General features: G+C 38.0%; 1 protein-coding gene across 1 annotated transcript; it reads left to right on the top strand.

Annotated features, from left to right (window-relative positions):
- Positions 1-4,571: 4,571 nt before the first annotated feature.
- On the top strand, positions 4,572-14,526 carry NEUROD4 (neuronal differentiation 4). The gene is made up of 2 exons (XM_045829683.1): positions 4,572-4,961; positions 11,115-14,526. Exon 2 carries the CDS (start codon positions 11,124-11,126, stop codon positions 12,117-12,119), a length of 996 nt encoding a protein of 331 aa, XP_045685639.1. The 5' UTR covers positions 4,572-4,961; positions 11,115-11,123; the 3' UTR covers positions 12,120-14,526.
- Positions 14,527-19,852: the final 5,326 nt, after the last annotated feature.

Here is a 19,852-nt window from a genome sequence, read left to right as displayed (position 1 = left end):
TCAATATTACCTTTATAACATATTCATATGTAAAAGAAAGTAATCTCCTTTGATAACTACACAAATCTCAATCTACTTAATCTCAGTACTGAGATATCCTGAGAAAAAGACTCACTGTTATCAGTTTGTGTGTGTGTGTGAATATTATATCTATCATTTAATATTTATATTTTTAAAATTAAGTGTATCATATTGAACTTATATTCTTGAAAATTGTTTTACACTTCTTCCTACAGTTCCTACACTTCCTACACTTCCTTCCTAAATGTACCTAAAGTACATTTCTTGTTAGTATATACATACCAACTCAGCACAAATTAAATAGTATTCTATTTTTTTTGCTAAACATTGATTGCCTAATGTATAATATAATGTACGTTTTCACTATTAAAAATAATACTGCAATGAATATCTCTGCTTCATACGTGGCTCCTTGAGTATATGTAACTATGTTAGAAAGACAGAGAAGCAGAGTTTTCAAGTTATATTTATATAATTTGGTTTTCTGCCTTTGCCACTATATTGAAAGTTGGATAGAAATGAGAAATATCAATGAGCTCTGCATTCCCAGAATCTTGCAATGCCTAGGGCTGTATATGTGCATAAAACACATTTATTGGGTAAATGAATATAGTATGGTCGTTACTATAAAAAAGAAATACTTGTATTGAGGCATACAGACAGAACATCTATAAGGAAATCCTGACAGTTTTATTCTTCATTTCTGAAGGATGAAACATCAGATTTAAATGTTTAAGACAAGATACCAGTGATAACTACCATTTATCGAGCATTTGCTAAGAGCCAGATTCTATAGTAGGTACTTTATATACATTATCTCATACTTAATGAGATGTATACTCCTCAGAGCAAGTTTATTGCTGTCAATTTGCAGTTGAAGAAACTGAAGCACAGAGAGATAAATACTAACTTGTCTGAAGTTGCATGGTTATTCAACAGCAATGTTAGGATTTAATTGAATCCTAGAGAACTTTGCTCTTATGAATTGGGGATACCAAGTGCAGAGAAGGATGCTGGAGGCAGATGGCACAGAGTTTTCAAAGGTGAAGTTTCTCAACAGATTTTTCACAAATGCAGGTAGTTTTTGCAGCTGAAACGAGTCACTCTGTGTGCCCAATGAGTGCCCAAATGCCAAGGCCTTTAATAAATGGGGTGGAAGAAGGTTGAGACAAGTGTTCTTCCCAAAAGAGACCAGAAATCTCGGGGCAGAGAAGTCACCCAAGTCTACGATCTGATTTCTAGACCCACTTTTGTCACTAACCTGGTCCGTTTCCTTACTCAGATTGGGGCACTCAGCCGCATACTTCTGAATGGGCTACTGTTAGTTTCAAAGGGGGATTGTAACATTGAACTATGTCATCATAACTGAGTGTTAGAGCCAGAAGGAACTGGAGAGATCATAACCTACCCTGATTACTGACTGATGCTGTGAGACAGCTTAGATCAGTCAGCATGGCCACATAGTCAGAGGCAGACTAGGGGTTGAAATACAGGCTCCCTTACTCCTAAGCATTTTTTCTCCCAATTGCGTCTCAAAGTCTTGTAAAACAATGGAGACTATGGTTGTAAGGGAGGGTTATTGAACTTCCCAGATGCCAGCCTCCAGACTATTCAAAAACTCAGCTGATGACTCTGTGTTACTCCAGTCTTTATTCGGAAGAGATTCATGTCACAAATCACATTGTTTCACAATTATTTTTGACCCTGCATCATTTCCCTACTGGAACGCTGAGATTCTAGAGATCATGGACCGTGAATCTTTTACCTTCCGCCCCCATCCCTACCCCAACCCAACTTTGCGCTCACTCTTGGAGAGCAACTTTAGGATCTGATCAAGTCTGTCTTGAATATGGACAGTTCTAATCCTCACTTTCTGGAAGTTCACAGCCCTCCCTTCCATAGTCCCCGATTTATGGCTCTGAACTTTATTTGTTGGTGGTATTGGTTTTAATTCAGCAAAAGCTAGCTGTCTCCTGAGGGAAGGTGAGGAGGGACATCTGGGGATCGTTAACAACAGGGTCCGTGGCTTGCAGCTTAGCACCCTGGGGCCTAATGTCAGGCATTGGTCCCGGTTTTCAATGTCTGGTCGAAGAAGGCAGTTTCTAGCCCCCTTAGGGGCCCACAGGCCGGTCTCCTTTGGGGGTCAGGATTACTGGGAATACTAATTAATTCATTAGTGGGGTTGATGGATTATCAAGCTGTCTCCTGGCAGAGGGGCCTGGGGGTGTGGGGAACAGATTGCTGCCCATAAATCTGCCTGTTGCCTCCCTTCTCTCTGCTTCAATGGCTCCCGGGCTATGGGCCTGTAACTGAGCGCTGGTTACATTTTCCCCACCCAGCAGATGGTTCTAACAGGTTAGCTCAGAGCTTTACAAAAAGCAGCAGAAAAAGAAGGCAGGGCTGGAGACTGGCCCTCTCGCCCAGGACCCATGTGGGGGGGAGGAGAATGAATGCAAATGACCTGCATTCAGTCCCCGCCCCCTTTCCTCTGCAGACTGCACACACTGCTCCTGTCCCTGCTCTCAGAGTTGAATAGCCGAGTGGGAGTGCCTAAGGAGAGGAACTGTGATGAGAGTGATTCTGATGAAATAGGTTCCATCCCTCCCTCTCCAAAAGGCAGCTCTTCAAGAAAATTCAGTCCCAAGATTGCACATGCAGGCACACACACACAATTGGATGTGTTTAGAGAGCTAATCCTAACATGTCCAGTCCCTTATATTTTCAGAGAAAGCAAGGAGCCCCACAGAATGTTCTGTCCCCATCCTTATCTTTGTCTCAATATGTTCATCTTTCTTCCGCCCCTCTGAACATTTCATAGACAGAATACCAACACCACCAGTGTCATCAACCCTCAAATATCCGTGGAGGTGACTTTGAAGACACAGAGCAGGGGATTAATCCATTCCACATGTACTTATTGCAGCTCTATTCTAAACACCAATTACTCCACAGATAAATTTTCTATGGTTGAACAGTGAATTATATTTTGGCTTTCAGAAATCCACCATTCTTAGCATGTGTTACTTAATTACTCTGAACATAAAGTTTATTTTGATGAGCATGTATTTCCTGAATAGGGATAAAAAACAAGGTTAGTAAGAGTTTAAAGATTTGCTTAAGATGAAGACCTCCCTGTGAAAACTGTAAAAAAAGTGTTAATTTTTATTTTCTTATTTTCTGTGAAGGACAAGAATCATATAATACCTATGCCAGAATTTTAAAATAATTAACTATTTAAAATTTAAGGTATTTCTTTTAGCTTTATTGGCAATAAAACAAATTCTTTTGTTTTAACCTTCTATACCTTTCTTTACACACAAAAATATTTACAATTTTTCATCTCCTTTAGACACATGTGCTACTTACATTGGTAGAGCAAATGATTTCCAAAAAACCTGGGCACTTTCCTTCAAGTCAATTTCAAAAAGAGGTTGAGTTTGGACTCAGAATTCTATCTTGCTACAGATGGAAAAAACTTAAGTGATCAGATAATTTTATAGATGTGAAAACTGATGCCAGAAATGATTTACTGAAGATCATTCAGCCAAGTGCTACACCTCAAAATAAACTCACAATTAATCATTTAATCTTGGTCAACTTTTACATGAGGTGGTAGTCCAAATTTGACAATCTCTAAGACAAAGATGCCACACTTTGACTTGGTAGCCTGGTCCACAGCTCCCTGTCATAAGCACACCGAAGTATTTTCTTTACATTTTTGCAATTTTCTTTTTCCTTTTCTAGCAAATAATATGACAGGAATTTTAGGAATTATGTGACTTTTTTTTTTTTACTTTAACTTCATTACCACTTAGGTGGACTTTTTCCACCTGAGTGCTTAATGATATATTTTGAAAAACAATAGTGAATGCCAGTTTGTAATTTGAACAGCTAAGCGTTCTTAAAATGAAAAATTTCATTCATTTGCCTTTTGTTTTTTATAAATTTTAAACAAAGAAAAGTTGAAAGAATAGTACAACAAATATAGATATGGCTTTGTCTATATTCACTAAATAAAATGAAAGGGTTTTAAATGGGAATAGTTTGATGTTGAAGAGAGAGGAAGTTACTTCTTCCTTCTGCCTTTAGAATTCTGAAGTTTTATATCCAAAGAAACCAATCCACACGTGTAAGGTGAATGATGCTGTGTTCTGGGAATGAATCTTTTTCACTTTTTGATAAACAGGTCAGCATTTTTATTTGCCCTTCATAGCCCTCTCTCCAAGTCTCTCTCCAATTCTCTTTCCCGTTCTGCCTACATTGCTCCACTCCCATTTCTTACCTTTTTAACCACAAAGATTTCCAGTCCTCTTTTTCTTTACCTCTCAACTTCAGCAACTCTCCTCGCATTTAACCAAACGAACAAACAAACAGCTAAGCTGGACCTAACCAAAAGAATACTTTGAAGTAGGTGTGTCTTTTGGATGGGGAAGGGGAGGAGTTAGCTTGCGGGAAGAATCACACCTCCCTGGTCAGCTGGGAAAGCAATCAAAACTGCTGTAATTGGAGACTCCGGCCACAGAGCAGGAGCTGCCCAGAGGCTGTGGTCCTGAAAGCTCCACTCCGGCAACTAACCAGGGAACGTCCTGGAGACCGACTAAACCAGCTGCAAAGAGAGCATCAGCCCAAAGCCTTCCTGGAGGAGCACACAGAGCTCCAAGGAAGGAGTAAAATAAGTAGTAGCCAGAGAAACCAGATCTGGTGGCATTTCTAAGAGGCAGTGGCCGGATTTAACATGGATCGCTAAAAGCACCTCCTTTTCCTAAGACCTGGACGGTCAGGGAAACTTGGCTTCTCTAGGTTTCCTCCAGGACACAGATTCTCAGAGTTCACGCCAGGGACTGCCACTGCCAGAGGTGAGCCAGCGGCTGGGCTGGGACAGAGGTTACAGAAGTTTCTGTGGGACATTTCTGCAGACCTAGAGGAGCAGCTGGGGCAAGGTAAGTCTCTTCAGGGCTATGAGAGGTAGGAGTGGGATTTGGGAAACAAATAGAGAAGAGAGAGTCAGATATTTAAATACAGATATTAAAATTTTAATAACTTCACTAATACCAATAGTACCTGTCACCCAAAGTGAAACTCAGATATTATTAATCATTTTTTGACAGTAGAGATTACAAATCATCCATCCCCCACTCCCATCAAACCCACCCTCTCATTTTATAAATGAAGAAAAATGTCTAAAAAGTTCATTGCTTTTTCAAGGTAGTTCAGCAAGTAAGTTTGAAGAATTGACCTGATCCATCACTCTGCTTATAGGATTTTGGGACTCTGCAAGGAGTTGAGGGGGAGGAAGGGGAAGAGAAAAAAACAGAATAGGGAGTGAGAAAAGATGCTGTAAAGCCTCTAGGGTATTCTTACCATTGTCCCCTTTGGTCTACTAAAAACACTTAGTTGAAATAGAGTGGGGAGAACTTCCTTTCCCTCAGTTCTTTCAGATAGGGAATCAGAAGGGAAGGGTTGTCTATGCATATTTGTGCCTTCTACAAACTTCTATCACCTCTCACACGTCATTCACCCCCCCAAAAATATATTCAGAAAATTCTAATAAATGTAAATTGCCTCCCTCATTTTTTGACAGAGGGACCAGAATTGAAATGCTGTAGAACATGGAGGGAAAACTGAAGGACTGAGTAACTTCTTTTTGCAAAGTTCACCATTAGGATCTAACACTATGAAAAGTGAAGTATGACATGGCTATGTTGAACGAGATGTGTGTGCAAGCTCGTGTATGCGCTTGAGTGTGTGCATGTGTATGTGCAGGTATTAATCAAGAGGGAGGTGGTAGAATATGAAAGGTTCTGTAGGAAAGTGCCAAACAGTCAACCAGCTGTTTTCAGGCAGTGCAATTTGTGAGCAACCTGATCTCCATTCTGTCTTTACAGTACAAACTCTGAATAAGTCATTTAGTCTGTGTGGCCCTTAGATTCCCTAGAAACTGGGCTGAATACTCCCATTTCTGTTGTGTTTAGGATTTAGCTATAGGATCAGGATATGAAGAGAATACAATCAGCTTTTAAGAGGTAAGACACAATTGACCCACAGACATGGATAACAGGGTGGGGATTGACTGTGGGAGTGGCAGTGCGATGAGTAAAGGAGGGCAAAGGAGGAAAATTGGGACAGTTGTAATAGAACAACAATGAATTATTTAATAAAAGAGGTAAGACACTGTCTAATCACCACAGGCACATATGCCAGTGCTCCTTACCCACTTATTCATCAATGAAAAATTGTCCATGACAAATCAAAAATTAGTAAAAGTGTAGGATAAATTTCAGGAAAGCTCTATACAATAGTAATGAATCGAGGACCTCAGCCCCAGTGATGAAAGTACTGGGTAGTTACAATCATTGCCTAAGCAAACATTTTGTTGGAACAGGTTAAAACGGTTAAAAAGTGGGAGAAAATTTTAACTGTGAGAGAATTGACTAAACTTAAAATTTCATGGAAGGATCCTTAAGAAAGGGGAGGATTTTGTTATATTGTGTAAATGCATAAGGAAGTCCAAATTCCAAGATCAAAGGTTAAAGTGAGCTTTATAGGATTGGAATGTATTTGGAGGGTCAGGGGGGATGTATTCTGCCTCCGGAGTCAGTATTCACTGATATTTGTCATACTGGAATTGCCATCAGGTATAATTTGAAAGCTACTTTGTTTTCTAGGATATGGAAATCCAAAATGGTGTACCACAATAATTGTGAAATAGTGCAATAGATTTTTTATACAGCTTCTATGAAACAGTTGCCAACTATTATATTTGCACAATAATTTTACAAAGTACTATTATCTCCTTACTTTTTGTAAAAGCTTCTAAATGAGATATGACAAAAATATTATTCCACTTTGCCCTAAGGGTAAAAGAATTAAAATAACTTGTATGTTCTCATTTAATGGATGAGTGGTGGAAGAAGGTCTCAGCTTAATGCTTCCTTTAATACATCTCTGAGCTGGCTCATTAACAGGCTAAATGTCATGGTAGAGTTAGGTACCTGTTCTGTAGAGAACCAAGTTGGTTTCCTTGATCAAAACTCAGAACTACATCACATACATTTTCAACTCAAATCTAAAACTGTATATTTTTCTTTCTTCTTTTTGCTTATCTTTTGATGTATTGAAGATACGTAGATGAAAAAGGTCAAAGGAATTTTTTTTATTTATCTTTGAAAAGTCCTGGCTTTTACTTCTTTTTGAGAGACACTTCACTTTTCTCTTCAGAGCTCTGGCATTGATTCTGGTAGGAAAGTCATATCCCCAGCATAGTTTAATCAAAGATAAAAGGAACACTGTCCAAGTGCCAATAGTTGTTTGTATTCCACCAGAAACTTCATGAACCCAAAAAATCATGTGACCAAGTCAGAGTATCTGGCCAGCTGTTGCTTCCCAATTATAAACCAGAATGAGAGAGCCTAACTTCTTTCCTGAATAAGGTGGAAAAATTGTAGTCAGTCCAGTAGAGGCAGTTGATAGAACTCTGTAGCCTCACCCCTTGCAACAGAACAGGAGCTTCGGTACTTAGTTTCCTCAAGGTTGAAGATCAGGGACTATTTTGAAGTGGGAGTTGAGGTAAAGCAGGGTTTTGTTGGCATGTAATCAACATTAGGTGTAGATCATAATTATACCCACTTTTGTCCATGTGGCCAGAAAAACTCATGGTGAACTTTGGGAAAAATAACACCCAACACATGACATTTATGATGTCTGGCACTGTTCAAAGTCTTTACATGTAATAGTTCATTTTATGCTCACTACAATCCTATGAAGTAAGACTATTATTATTCCCATTTTAAAGAAGAGACTGAGGCATAGAGAGCTTATGAAACTTGCCTAAGTTTACATATCTAGTAAGTAATTAAGCTGAAATATAAACTTAAGTCATCTGACTCCAGAGTCTGTGCTGTTTGGGCACATTGGGAAAAGGTGGGATACTGGGCAGTTAGCCGATGATCTTTTGAGCCAATCAGAAGAGGCACAATAGTCAATACAATGTACTTTTACTATTCAGTTGTGAAAAACAATTTTTATTTTTGAACAAGCAAATATGCATTACTGGGTTAGATTAGAAAATCCAAAGATAAACACAAGATAAAGATATGGATGTTTTTATAGCACTTAAAGTTTACAAAATCCTTTTTCATATTTTATTTGTTTTGCAAGAATCATGTAAAATATATCTTATTCCCATTTTATCAAAGAGAGATCAGAGAGCTTATGTAGTGTGTTTGAGATCAATAAGCAGGAATTAGAAGAGCTGGGACTTTCAGAAGAGTATGTTATTTCAGCTTCATGTGGGAAAAGATGAAGTTAAACTGGAACCCTCTATATCCTTCCCATAGTTATCAGAGGAACTAAGATGACACTTGGTTGCCATTTCCCTTATTTCAGCTAAAGTCAATTGGTTCTTTTCCAACATACCTGCCAACAATCTGATTTCAAAGCAGCTCTCTGACTCTTATGGAGACCATCAAATTATGTTAAAAGCAAAAGGTAGTCCACTCTCTTCTCCTGGCCTCGCTTCTTGATGGGGGTGAGGATTGACAGAATTTGGCTGGAGTCCAGAAATAGGGAGGTGAGGATGATAAAAAAGGTCAAATACAGAGGCTAGGGTGGGGTTGAGTTTCAGGAGCAGTTCAGTAAACTCTCCTCCCTTGCATCTTCCTTCTCGTCCTTCCTCCTCACCTCTCCATGCATGTGTGTCTCAGTGGTAATGAGGATGATAAGAGGACATGGGAGAAATAGGAGGAAGAGAAAAGGAAGCAGAGAATAAGAGCAAGGGGGAATAAATGGGTGAAAACAACAAGGAAAATATATGGAAGAAGAAGGAATCCTGGAATATGAGAACCAAGAGACACTGCAGAGAACACTTAAACTAGCCTAGCTTTGGCTGGTGGCTACTTCCTGGTGACTTAGCTCTACCAATCCACATTTCCTGAAGTCAAAGTGCCTTTCTTTCCTCCTGTAGCTGTGATGGAAGAGGAAAGAAACGGACATAAAACCTAGGATTTGGAATCAGAACTGGTTTTATGTCCTATTCTACCAGCTCTGTGTCTTCGCATTTCCATCACTGAACCTTCCTGACCCACAGTGACATCGACTGCAAAATGAGCATAACAATCCTCATTTCCCTCAAAGGTTTTCTATAAGGCTATGCAAATGTAATTATAATTACGTGTGGAACATTAGGTTTCCCAAGCCTACTCCATCCTCACTGACCTCAGAGTGCACCTGCCATTGAAAGGTCTGTGTTACTTTTACAGAAAGTTAATTAGATCCTTCACCCTCCCGCTGGGTAGCTGCCTGAGTTAGCAGTGCAGCTCAGCACACAAGCTCTATCATCCATATTAAAAGTGGGATTTTCTGACTTGGCCTGGGCAGCCAGTTGACCAATAGGTTCCAATGTGTGTTTTCAATAAAGCTGCTTACCCAGAAAGCCTTATTAAGTGAGTAAGTCAAGCTGACATGATTTCTGTGCTGATTAACATGAAGCCTAGGTTGTTTTTGCAAAGCAGTAATATTAATTATTTATAGGAGGTAAATGAGGTTACAAGGAAAACAAGCTCAGATTACCAGAAACAAATCAAATCATATATTTATATTTTTAAAAGCTATGTCCTAATCCTTGCATTCATTGATTTGAGGCTCAAGCTCCAAAGATAAAAAAATATGCTCTCCTCTTTTTTATATATGGAAGTGATGCAAGGTTTAACATTTCAAAGACTAGCTGGTAAACTGAGGTGACCCAATGGAGCTTAACAGATATTTTTATTTGGTAAATTAGACACCCAGAAATCGCTCAACAAATCTCAAAACAATTCACATTCTTCCAGGACTGAGTGTAAAATGTTTACTAAGACACAGTCTCTTCTGGTTTCCAATTGTTTTCAATAATTTTTTTAGAAAAAATTCTGAGTAAACAGTATCTGTTAAGTGAATTAAAGCAGTCAGGTTATTTCAGTGTTTGTTTGAAGCCGCCCTCACTGATGTTTGCAATAACTGTGTTCTGTTAAGTTTAGCATTTGGTCCAGAATTTTCATTTTTAATGAAGTATCATTATAATATAAGTTGCATTAAAATAATCTTAAATAGGTTTGGTAGACTCATGGCTTGTAATTCTAGAGGCTGCTATATTCTTTTCTGGTGGTGTGAGATACATACACAATGGAAAGTGTTCTCACTTTAACATATGAGCAAATTTGAAAGATGATCAGTGGTAATCCTCTCTTTTTTCCTGAACCTTTTTGATACCATATCACTGACACCTCTAACATCATAAACACTAGACAGACCACAAAATGCTTGCTGAGTAACAAAATGCTCTTCTGGTGATGGCAAGAGACCTATACCATGGCTATGTGGTATACCAACCAGTTGTGCCATGGCTCTTGCCTAAGAGATGCTTGAAGTCAACAGTTGGCAGAGTCAGTGGGAAGTGAGGGATGTTATAGGTTAGATACATGTGCTATGTCTCTACATAGAGGCTGGGAAGTTCTTTGTAGAATACATACAAAGTAGTCTGAATAATCTCACTACAGCTTTTCATTTATTTTATGGTGTAAAAATGCAACAGTTTACTTATTTTATTGTTTGATATGCTCTTAAATTTTGTAATAATTATAATTATTATAGACATATTTTCTAATTATAATTACTTTAGCATCCTTTTTCACTTACAGAAATTTCTCTATTTGGACAATAATTTATATATCCCTTATAATCTATTTCCCTTCATGACCAGAATTCTGGAAAAAAAGAAAAAATATTTTGACTGGTTTACCAGTTATTATTACATTAGGATACCCATGAATAAAAACCTGAGAATAAAAACTGTTAGGCATTTACACTGTAATGAATAATCAAGTCAATTTTCTTTTTCAATACTTTATTTTCTTATAATGTGCCATAGTAAAATAAGTTTCCTATGAATTTATTTGAGTCTTATATTAATTATTTAGAATGGAGGCCTTGGACTAGATAATTGTTAAATTGAATCTCAGTACAAATATTGTACTTTATATCCAAGGTATAAAAAAAAGTTTAGTTTAAAGTCAAATAAAATATTCAGAGATGCTAAACATTGCTGTTTCATTTTCCAGAACCTAGAAATGGCAAAAGTGTATGTGAAACCCAAGGAGATGACAGAGTTAGTCAACACACCCTCCTGGCTGGACAAAAGTCTGGGTTCTCAGAATGAGATGAAGGAGGAGGAGAGAAAACCAACTGTTTATGGGATGCTTGGCAGCTTAGCTGAAGAGCATGACAGTATTGAGGAAGAAGAAGAGGAGGAAGAGGACGGGGAGAAACCTAAGAGAAGGGGTCCCAAGAAAAAGAAGATGACAAAAGCTCGCCTGGAGAGGTTCAGGGCTCGAAGAGTCAAGGCCAATGCTAGAGAACGGACCCGGATGCATGGCCTGAATGATGCCCTGGACAACCTGAGGAGAGTCATGCCCTGTTACTCTAAAACCCAAAAGCTGTCCAAGATAGAGACTCTTAGACTGGCCAGGAACTATATTTGGGCTTTGTCTGAGGTCCTGGAAACTGGCCAGACACCTGAAGGGAAGGGTTTTGTGGAGATGCTCTGTAAAGGGCTCTCTCAGCCTACTAGCAATTTGGTGGCTGGATGCCTCCAACTGGGCCCACAGTCTGCCCTCTTGGAGAAACATGAGGAGAAGTCTGTGGTTTGTGACTCTGCCATCTCTGTCCACAACTTCAACTATCAGTCTCCTGGGCTCCCCAGCCCTCCTTATGGCCATATGGAAACACATCTTATTAATCTGAAACCCCCAATATTCAAGACTTTGGGAGAATCATCCTTTGGGAATCATCCACCTGACTGCACTACACCACCTTATGAGGGCCCACTTACTCCACCCCTGAGCATCAGTGGAAACTTCTCCTTGAAGCAAGATGGCTCTCCTGACCTGGATAAATCCTATAGCTTCATGCCACATTACCCCTCTGCAAGTCTAAGCTCAGGGCATGTGCATTCAACTCCCTTTCAAGCTGGTACCACTCGCTATGATGTTCCCATAGATATGTCCTATGATTCCTACCCCCACCATGGCATTGGGGCTCAACTCAATACAATCTTCACTGATTAGAGCAGTAAGATCAGCATTTCAGAGGATGATGTGGAGATGCTTTCCATAATTCAAGTGGTTGAGCTAAAGATTCAATGACCTTCAAGGAACCCCATAGATGTATATCAAATACATTAGTCCCAGTCCATTTAGGCCCTCCTACACCTGTCACTCTCTTTTCTCATCAATTTCTCAAATTGTATTGATTCCTTTATTTAGGGTCTTCATGTGAAGTTATTTCATGTTTCCAATCATGTGGAAATAGCAGAGAAGCCCTAGGTCCTATTCTGGTGTTGCCAATAATTTATTGAATGATCTATGCCAAGTAGTTTTCCATTTCTGGCCTCTGTTTACTTACTGGTAAAATCAAGCAATTGTTCTCAGTCTAGATGATTTCTGAAGTCCTTCACAATTCTGAAATTCTGTAACTTTGGTGACTGCTCTATAAACATCTTGAACCTGAAAGGATGGAGGACTAGTAGGAGATGGATACTATGTGTTGATGGTCAAATGGACTTGCCAAAGGAGCACCAGGTGCGTGACTTTTGGGGACCAAATGTTTGGACTTTTTTGTGTCTATCTAAAAATAGTCTCCAGAGGCTAAAATTCTAAGTTGGCTGTCGCCGTGAATAACAAAACATGTTCTTTAAGAGATTAACTATTTCTTGTTGGGCTGCAAGCTGAACATAACTTCCTTAGTAATTTGAGAACCATAATTGATATCTCATACCAACTTGATTCTTGATAACATTTCAAAAGCACTTTTATTAGGACTGGGGGTGGAGTAATCAGGTCACTGAAACCTCAGACTCCTGTGACCAATGGGACTTAGAGAATCATCTATACCATTTCATGGCCTCCATAACTAGAGGGCTCTGGAAATTCTGATGAAGCTCAGGTGCTATTATTGGAATCAGCAACAACCCAGGTCACATTCAAGAGCAATGCAATAGAATGGCTGTTGGCTATATTAACTATGGCTATATCATAGTTTGGAGACTCCCTCTAGCTCACACCTGCCCATAGGTAAATCACTAGATTTTCTTTGGAAAGTTGAACTTTTTTTTGGTTAAAGAAAACATGTTTAAAATCACTGACTTCTGTCCACACCAATATCATATTTTCTGGAAGCACAAGCACCAATCAATTTATTGACCAAACTTAATTTTTCCAACATATGTACAATTTGTGTATCCTCCTCCACTGTTACCTATTTCTCACTTGTAAAATATACTTTATTATTATATATTGTAGATAATATTTTGAATTCGAGTAACTAGACAGCAATGCAGATATCAAATTCAGGGTCAGTGAATGCTTTTACCAATCTCTATCTTCATCACAAGTTTATCCTGATTCACAGGATGTTCATTTTTCATCATGTAACTCCCCTCCTTCCTTAATAGCAACACCAGTTTTGTCAAATGTATCTTTTTCCAGAGAAATGTTACCATCCTGGTCAATATGCCAGGACAATTATTTAAAACAAACTAAAAGCCTAAATGGTTTATGTGATAGTGGATCACATCCTGCTCCTGCCAGAGAGGATAAGTTTAGGATGCTCGGTACACAAATAAGGTCAATGACAAAAGGGATAAGGCAGACAGATGAGTAAGTCATTTTCTACAGCTCAGCTATCGCCTAGAACTGGCCAAACTATCTGTGAATCTTGCCTTTTTTTACCTTCTTATTTATACCTCCTCGAAATCTAAGTTATTTTCTTTCCATTTTGCTTGCAGCACCAACCCTGCTGGATTTTTTTACCCTTGGTTGGTAAACCCTCTGGGAAGCATCCAAAACCATCCTGTGTGTTTTGAGTCTGTGCTGACACTTTCCTTTGTGAGAGGAGGTTGGGGGAATCTATATTTGAAGATAGCATTTTCTGGTGTTTAAGTTTGTAGATAATGAATGTTGTCTGAGTTATTTATTAGATATTATTTATTTAATTTATTTTCCCCTTCCTTTTATGCAAATTCCTTAGATTCCATATATGTATTTGTAAAACCTCCTTAAAGCTTCATTTGGAAAGTAGCTTCTAATTTTGCTAGAGATCCTGAGTTTGGGATGAGAGAAAAGGAGGAAGTTAGTGCAGAATTACCTGCAATGATTTTGTAAAAATCAGCAATAATTTCAATGGCTATGCAAGTTAATATTTTTAGATTTTTCATCATTCTAAAACAAGCCAGTTATTTTTGAGAAATTGGCTCTTTATGCTTTTGGGGAATATGTTTCCCATGAACCAAGAGTCCCTGGGATTGTTCAGAAGGACTTTATAACTGAATGAACTTTTGGGAAAGTAGGGTGGTTGGAAATAGCCTACTCTCCAAACCAGGGTGGCCTCATTCTTCCAGAGACTTTATTAGATAAAGCAAAGCAATTGTTTAAACTTTTTGTTAAAAAAGGAGACTGTTTTCCCTTCCTTTTTTTCTAGCAGAAATAAAGCTGTGAGTCTTATTAAACATTGTGCTGTGTTGTTGGTCATCCAAGTTTTTCCTCACTGTTGTCTATTAACTTTCTAGGTCTCTAAGTCTTGTGAGCAGCCAGCAGAGCACAGACTGGCCTGTTAAAAGAATGTATATATTCCATAAATCTTCTTTCCAGAAGATTTGAAAGCTCTAAACTAAGTAGCTAGAAGTCTAGAAGGAGCAATCTCTGCCATTGAAACAATCAACTATATGATCTGCAGTTGAGAAAAACACATCTCCTCATTTATAGAAATCTAGCACCATGAGCAATCTAAGCCATCAAACCACAGAGAAGTGGACCACAGAAAGACAGAATATTAACCAAAATTTAGGTGAACCTACTAACTTTTAAAAAATTAACACCTCTTCTCTTGATATTTTCTTTAAGTTTTCTTCAGTTAAAATTTTCCAGGGATCCTTCTTATATAAAATGCTGATGATTGAGAAAAAATAATGATGATGATAAAAATAAAGTTTAATAAAAAGACTTGGTTAATCAAGGGAGGGATTTGGCTTAAAATATTTAAGAAACAGCTCTGGTTGGTGTGACTCAGTGGATTGAGTGCCAGCCTGCAAACTAAAGGGTTGCTCATTCGATTCCCAGCCAGGGTACACGCCTGGGGCAGGTCCCAGTGGGGGTGTGTGAGACGCAACCACTCATTGATGTTTCTCTCATTCTCTCTCCCTCCCTTCCACTCTTTCTAAAAATAAATAAATAAAATCTTTAAAAAGTATTTAAGAAACAAAAAATACAGAGTAAGTCATTCTCTCCTTTCCTCCATTTGCCCAGAACCCATAACTATTTGTTTTGGCTGGTTAGCATTCCATGTTAAAATACCATAATTTATAAAATTAAATTATATAACTTAGATTTTTCCTGTCATTCATAATAATGAATAATCATGTCCACACATTACTTGACCCTTATTAAGAGGATTTTTACTTTGCAAAGAATATTACAGGGGGATAAAGATAAACTTACAGATAAGAACAATCACATCTAGCAGTTATCAGATGCTCTGTACTGTTATGCTTCTAAGTGATTTACATGTATTAATTCATTCAATCCTAAAACCATCTCTAAAAGGAGACACTATTATTATTCTCATTTTATAAATTAGGAAGCTAAGGTGTAGAGTAACCTGTTCAAGCTCACATTGCTAGTAAATGGTGGAGGCATGATTTGAACTAGTTGATTTATTCAAAAGGTTTGAAATGATTCTCAGTGGTTGTTTGCCTGGTAGTTACATAAAGATGTCATATTTTCAAATGTCCAGAGCTGGTGGAATTACGAGTACTTTTTGACACCCCTCAAATTGTCCTTTATGTGTGAAACCCTGTCCCCTCTATGACCCAAGCTGGCCGCTACCCAAGCTCTGGAGTAGAATCTGAGAGAAGATTCTCTTTTGACAAAAGCTTGACTTTCTGTCACGTGCTGCCTGTGTAGGCTATGTAGATGAAGGCTAGGTCACAGATGAGTGCTCTATTACTTGAAAGTGTCTATCATTGAGAAGGCCTAAGTCTATTTCACTGCTGTCATCTCACATATCTTTAGAATTTTTGAGGAAAAAAGGTTTAACAGGGAATTAGAGCTATGAAAATAAAATTTTTTTATTAACATAGGAGCATCCTATCTTCAAGATTATTTTTCTTATCTATGTAACTTTGGGTTATAGTTTAGTGCTTTAATTATAAGCACTGGCTTTATGATATAAAATAAATTGTGTTTTGGTCATGTAACTTTATGATTAAATAACTTGTTAAGTTGATTAACAATGCAAAGCCTCAGTTGTTTCCAATTTAAAATAGCAACAATAGCAACAGTTTCCTAATAGGATTATTATGATTAATTAATAAGATAATTAATAAGATAATGCGTTCATAGAAAGTATTTAATAAATGGTAATTATTATCATCATGTTACTATTTATTATTCTTTAATTACATTCATGCTAACTTTCTCTTGCTCCAACAAATGTCTGGGGGAGCGTTGATGGTACTGCAGCAGGCTTAGGGAGTCCATGGAGTTTTTAGTTAAGAGGGTTGAACCAGGCAGACCTGGGTTTAACACTGACTGGCTGAGTCATCCCAGACACATCTCTATGTTCTAGTTCTCTTCTGTCTGCAAAGGGCATAAAAATTCCACCAGATTCATGAAGTCAATATGAGAATTAAAAGGGGTGATAATGTCAGAAGAGTTTATCTCAGGTTCTGGCCCGAGGGCAATTTACGGTTATTATTGTTACTGCTATTATTGGGAGTAGGTTGGAACACATGATGAAATGGAGGAGGGCAGAGCAGATGCTCAGATTTATACAGTATAAATCATTGACTGAGCTGACACCCAAATCTGAATTTTTGAACCAGCACATCAAACATTTGCAAACAAATATGCTATTTTCTAACTCATCATCATAACATTTTAAACAGAAATCCTCAAATTTCCTGAATTTGAGGATTTCCTGCATTTTAATTTTTTTTGGAAATTGGTAGAGAACTGAAAGGAGCCTTGTGGCAGTTCTTTGCTGTCATCTGGCCTAAGACTTCATGGAAAAAGAATATTATTGTCTTGCAAATATACAGTACTATGTACTTCAATTCCATTTTACAAATAGTTATTGAGCATTTCCTATGGGCCAGGCACTAGGCCAAGTGCTGAAAAACAGAAATGAATATATGACCATGCTTTGTGGGTTTATAGTCTGGCAGATTATAAATTAATAAAGCATTTTTACACAGTTATCTTTCAATATTGACAGAAATATGAGGCAAGTAGTTCAAGTATAGATACTGCTTAGCAGAGGAGGAAACTGATACTCAGAGATTAGCTAGGTCAGGCAATTAGGTAAAGGTTAAGTCAGAGATTATCTGGTTACAAGGTTATTTTGTTTGTTTGTTTTAGATAAGTAAAATTCTGTTTTATTTGTGGTTAAGTGAAACACATTTCTGGATGATGCTAATAGATTATTCTGACAATTCTAGATAAGTCACTGGTTAAATAACCTCAGTTGAATTAATTAATCCCTCAAAGTGTTAGCTGCTTTGCTAAAACTGCTAAAATTAATTACTGCAAATATTAAACAAAGCAAAAAAATTGTGGTCAATGATATATCTGAAGGAAACCAAAGCACTAATCTGAAAGAACATAAATACCTCTATGTTCATTGAAGTTTTATTTACAATCACCAAGATATGGAAGCAGCCCAAGTGTCCATCAGTAGAGGAGTGGATAGAGCAACTATGGGACCTTTACACAATGGAATACTGCTCTGCCAAAAAAAAAATTTTTACCCTTTGTGACAGTATGGATAGATGTGGAGAACATTATGCTAAGTGAAATAAGTCAGTCAGTGAAAGAGAAATACCATATGATTTCACACATATGTGAAATCTAATGAACAAGCTGAACTAACAAGAAAAATGAGGACAGACTCATAGATAGAGAGCAGGCTGACAGGTCTGGGGAGGGGGTGAAGTTAGGGGGTGGAAGGATTGAGCAAAAAATAAAAAGGACTTATGGACCTGGACAACAGTGTGGTGATTGCTGAGGGGGGAGGGGAGTATAAGGGGACTAAGTGGTAAAGGGAAAAAATACAATAAAGATTAAATAAAAAAACTGTGGCCAAGGTTAGGTGCAGATCCATAGTAACCATGGAAGTAGTTAGTTGATCATAAAAATCAAAGGAATCCCATCATGGCTCTCTTCATACACACAAAAATAAAGTGTTTGATCAATACCTCATATGTGTGTGAGTAAGTAGGTTAACTTACCAACTGTGAACTGAAGAAAATTTTAGAAAATAATAGCTAAGGACTCAAGAAAAGGATAAGGGAATTGCTGTTTACTGGACATCCACACCGGATACAAGTCACAGAGTCAAATGCTCAATATTGAGTTAGTCTTCAAAATAAACCATCAAAGGAGGTTCCAGATATTATAGAAACCTATGCAGAATGTGTAAATAAATATGAGAACATGGCGAGTCATGGATAGTCTCTGAGTGCCTGTCTTCTCACCTATGAAAGGAGATCATTGTGCCATTAGACATCTGAAGTTTCTCTCATTTTAATATTTTGATAGTTTTATGAGCAGCCAATGTCCATTTTCTCTGAAAGACACACATATTTTAGAAAAAAATTAGTGAATAATGATTGAGTAAAAGCTAATAGTTTAAAAAAATACTACAAGTCATTAAAATTAAGTGGTGTTGGGGCAACTTGCAGGGTTTTGTAGTTACTAGTTAGCTGTCCTGAGGAATTTGGTGCTTTCATTTGTTATCAGTGTGGAAGGCAATTTTCTAGGCAATGAATTTATTCTAGAGACATTAACTACAACATGTTTGGCAGCTGAAAGACCCATAACCTACATCAACCTAAAAATAAACTTATCAAAGACCAAACTGAGAAATTGTGTTATTCCTAAAAATGTGCAATTCCCCCTCCTCCCCAAGTGGGAAGGAATAGGGAGATGTTGACTATATTGTTTACTTGATTAAAAACAGAGCATGTTCTCAGCTATTCATATTAATTATCCATGTTGTAGATTACTGATGGAAAATATTTCATATGAAGCTTGTTTACCCACATCAGTTATGTGCCTAATTTTTGGCATGTGTGTATACAAGTATTAGTATATCTATATTTAAACAAACATACACCAAGGCACATATTTATATGTATATATATGTGTGTTTCTCCATATACATACACACATACACACATATATTTAAAGGTATATATATTTGAATGCATACATGTTGGTACACATTGAACACACATGCATGCACACACACACACATATTTATATATTTGAATGTACTCTGAAGTCAAATGGAAACACTCTTTGGATCATTTAATTTTGGCAAGCCTATCTCCTGAGTTTCTTCCTCCGTTAATTCCATGTTAATAACTGAGCTAGAAGGTTAGGCTTTGGAGAGAGGAGGTGGAGGCAGAGAAGAAGGAAGAAAGTGGGGCAGGGTCTCATGTTTCCCAATGGGCTGGACCTGGGTGGGCAGCCTGATAATGGTAAGTGTCTTCCTTGGTCTGGACCTGTGCTCTCCAGTCCTTTGAGAGCTGACCTCTGAACCGAGGCAGATCCAGGGCAGACAGGCATGTGGCTGCCCCTCAGAGGATCAGGCATAGCCGCAAACTGCTCAGAGACTCCTGGAGCAGACGCTCCCCTGGCTCCTGCTCAGCCCACTGCTGCCAGCCAGCAGCTTCCCTCCTGCCAGACCCCTGGGCATGCGGATGGGAATGGCACAATTACCTAATCCATGCCCAGGGAGATCT

This window comes from Phyllostomus hastatus, unplaced genomic scaffold, assembly GCF_019186645.2.
Source record: "Phyllostomus hastatus isolate PE091 unplaced genomic scaffold, TTU_PhHast_1.1 phas_scaffold_93, whole genome shotgun sequence".
Taxonomy (NCBI): domain Eukaryota; kingdom Metazoa; phylum Chordata; class Mammalia; order Chiroptera; family Phyllostomidae; genus Phyllostomus; species Phyllostomus hastatus.
The sequence above is the reverse complement of the archived record's forward strand: the minus strand, read 5'-3'. Positions and strand labels throughout refer to the sequence as shown.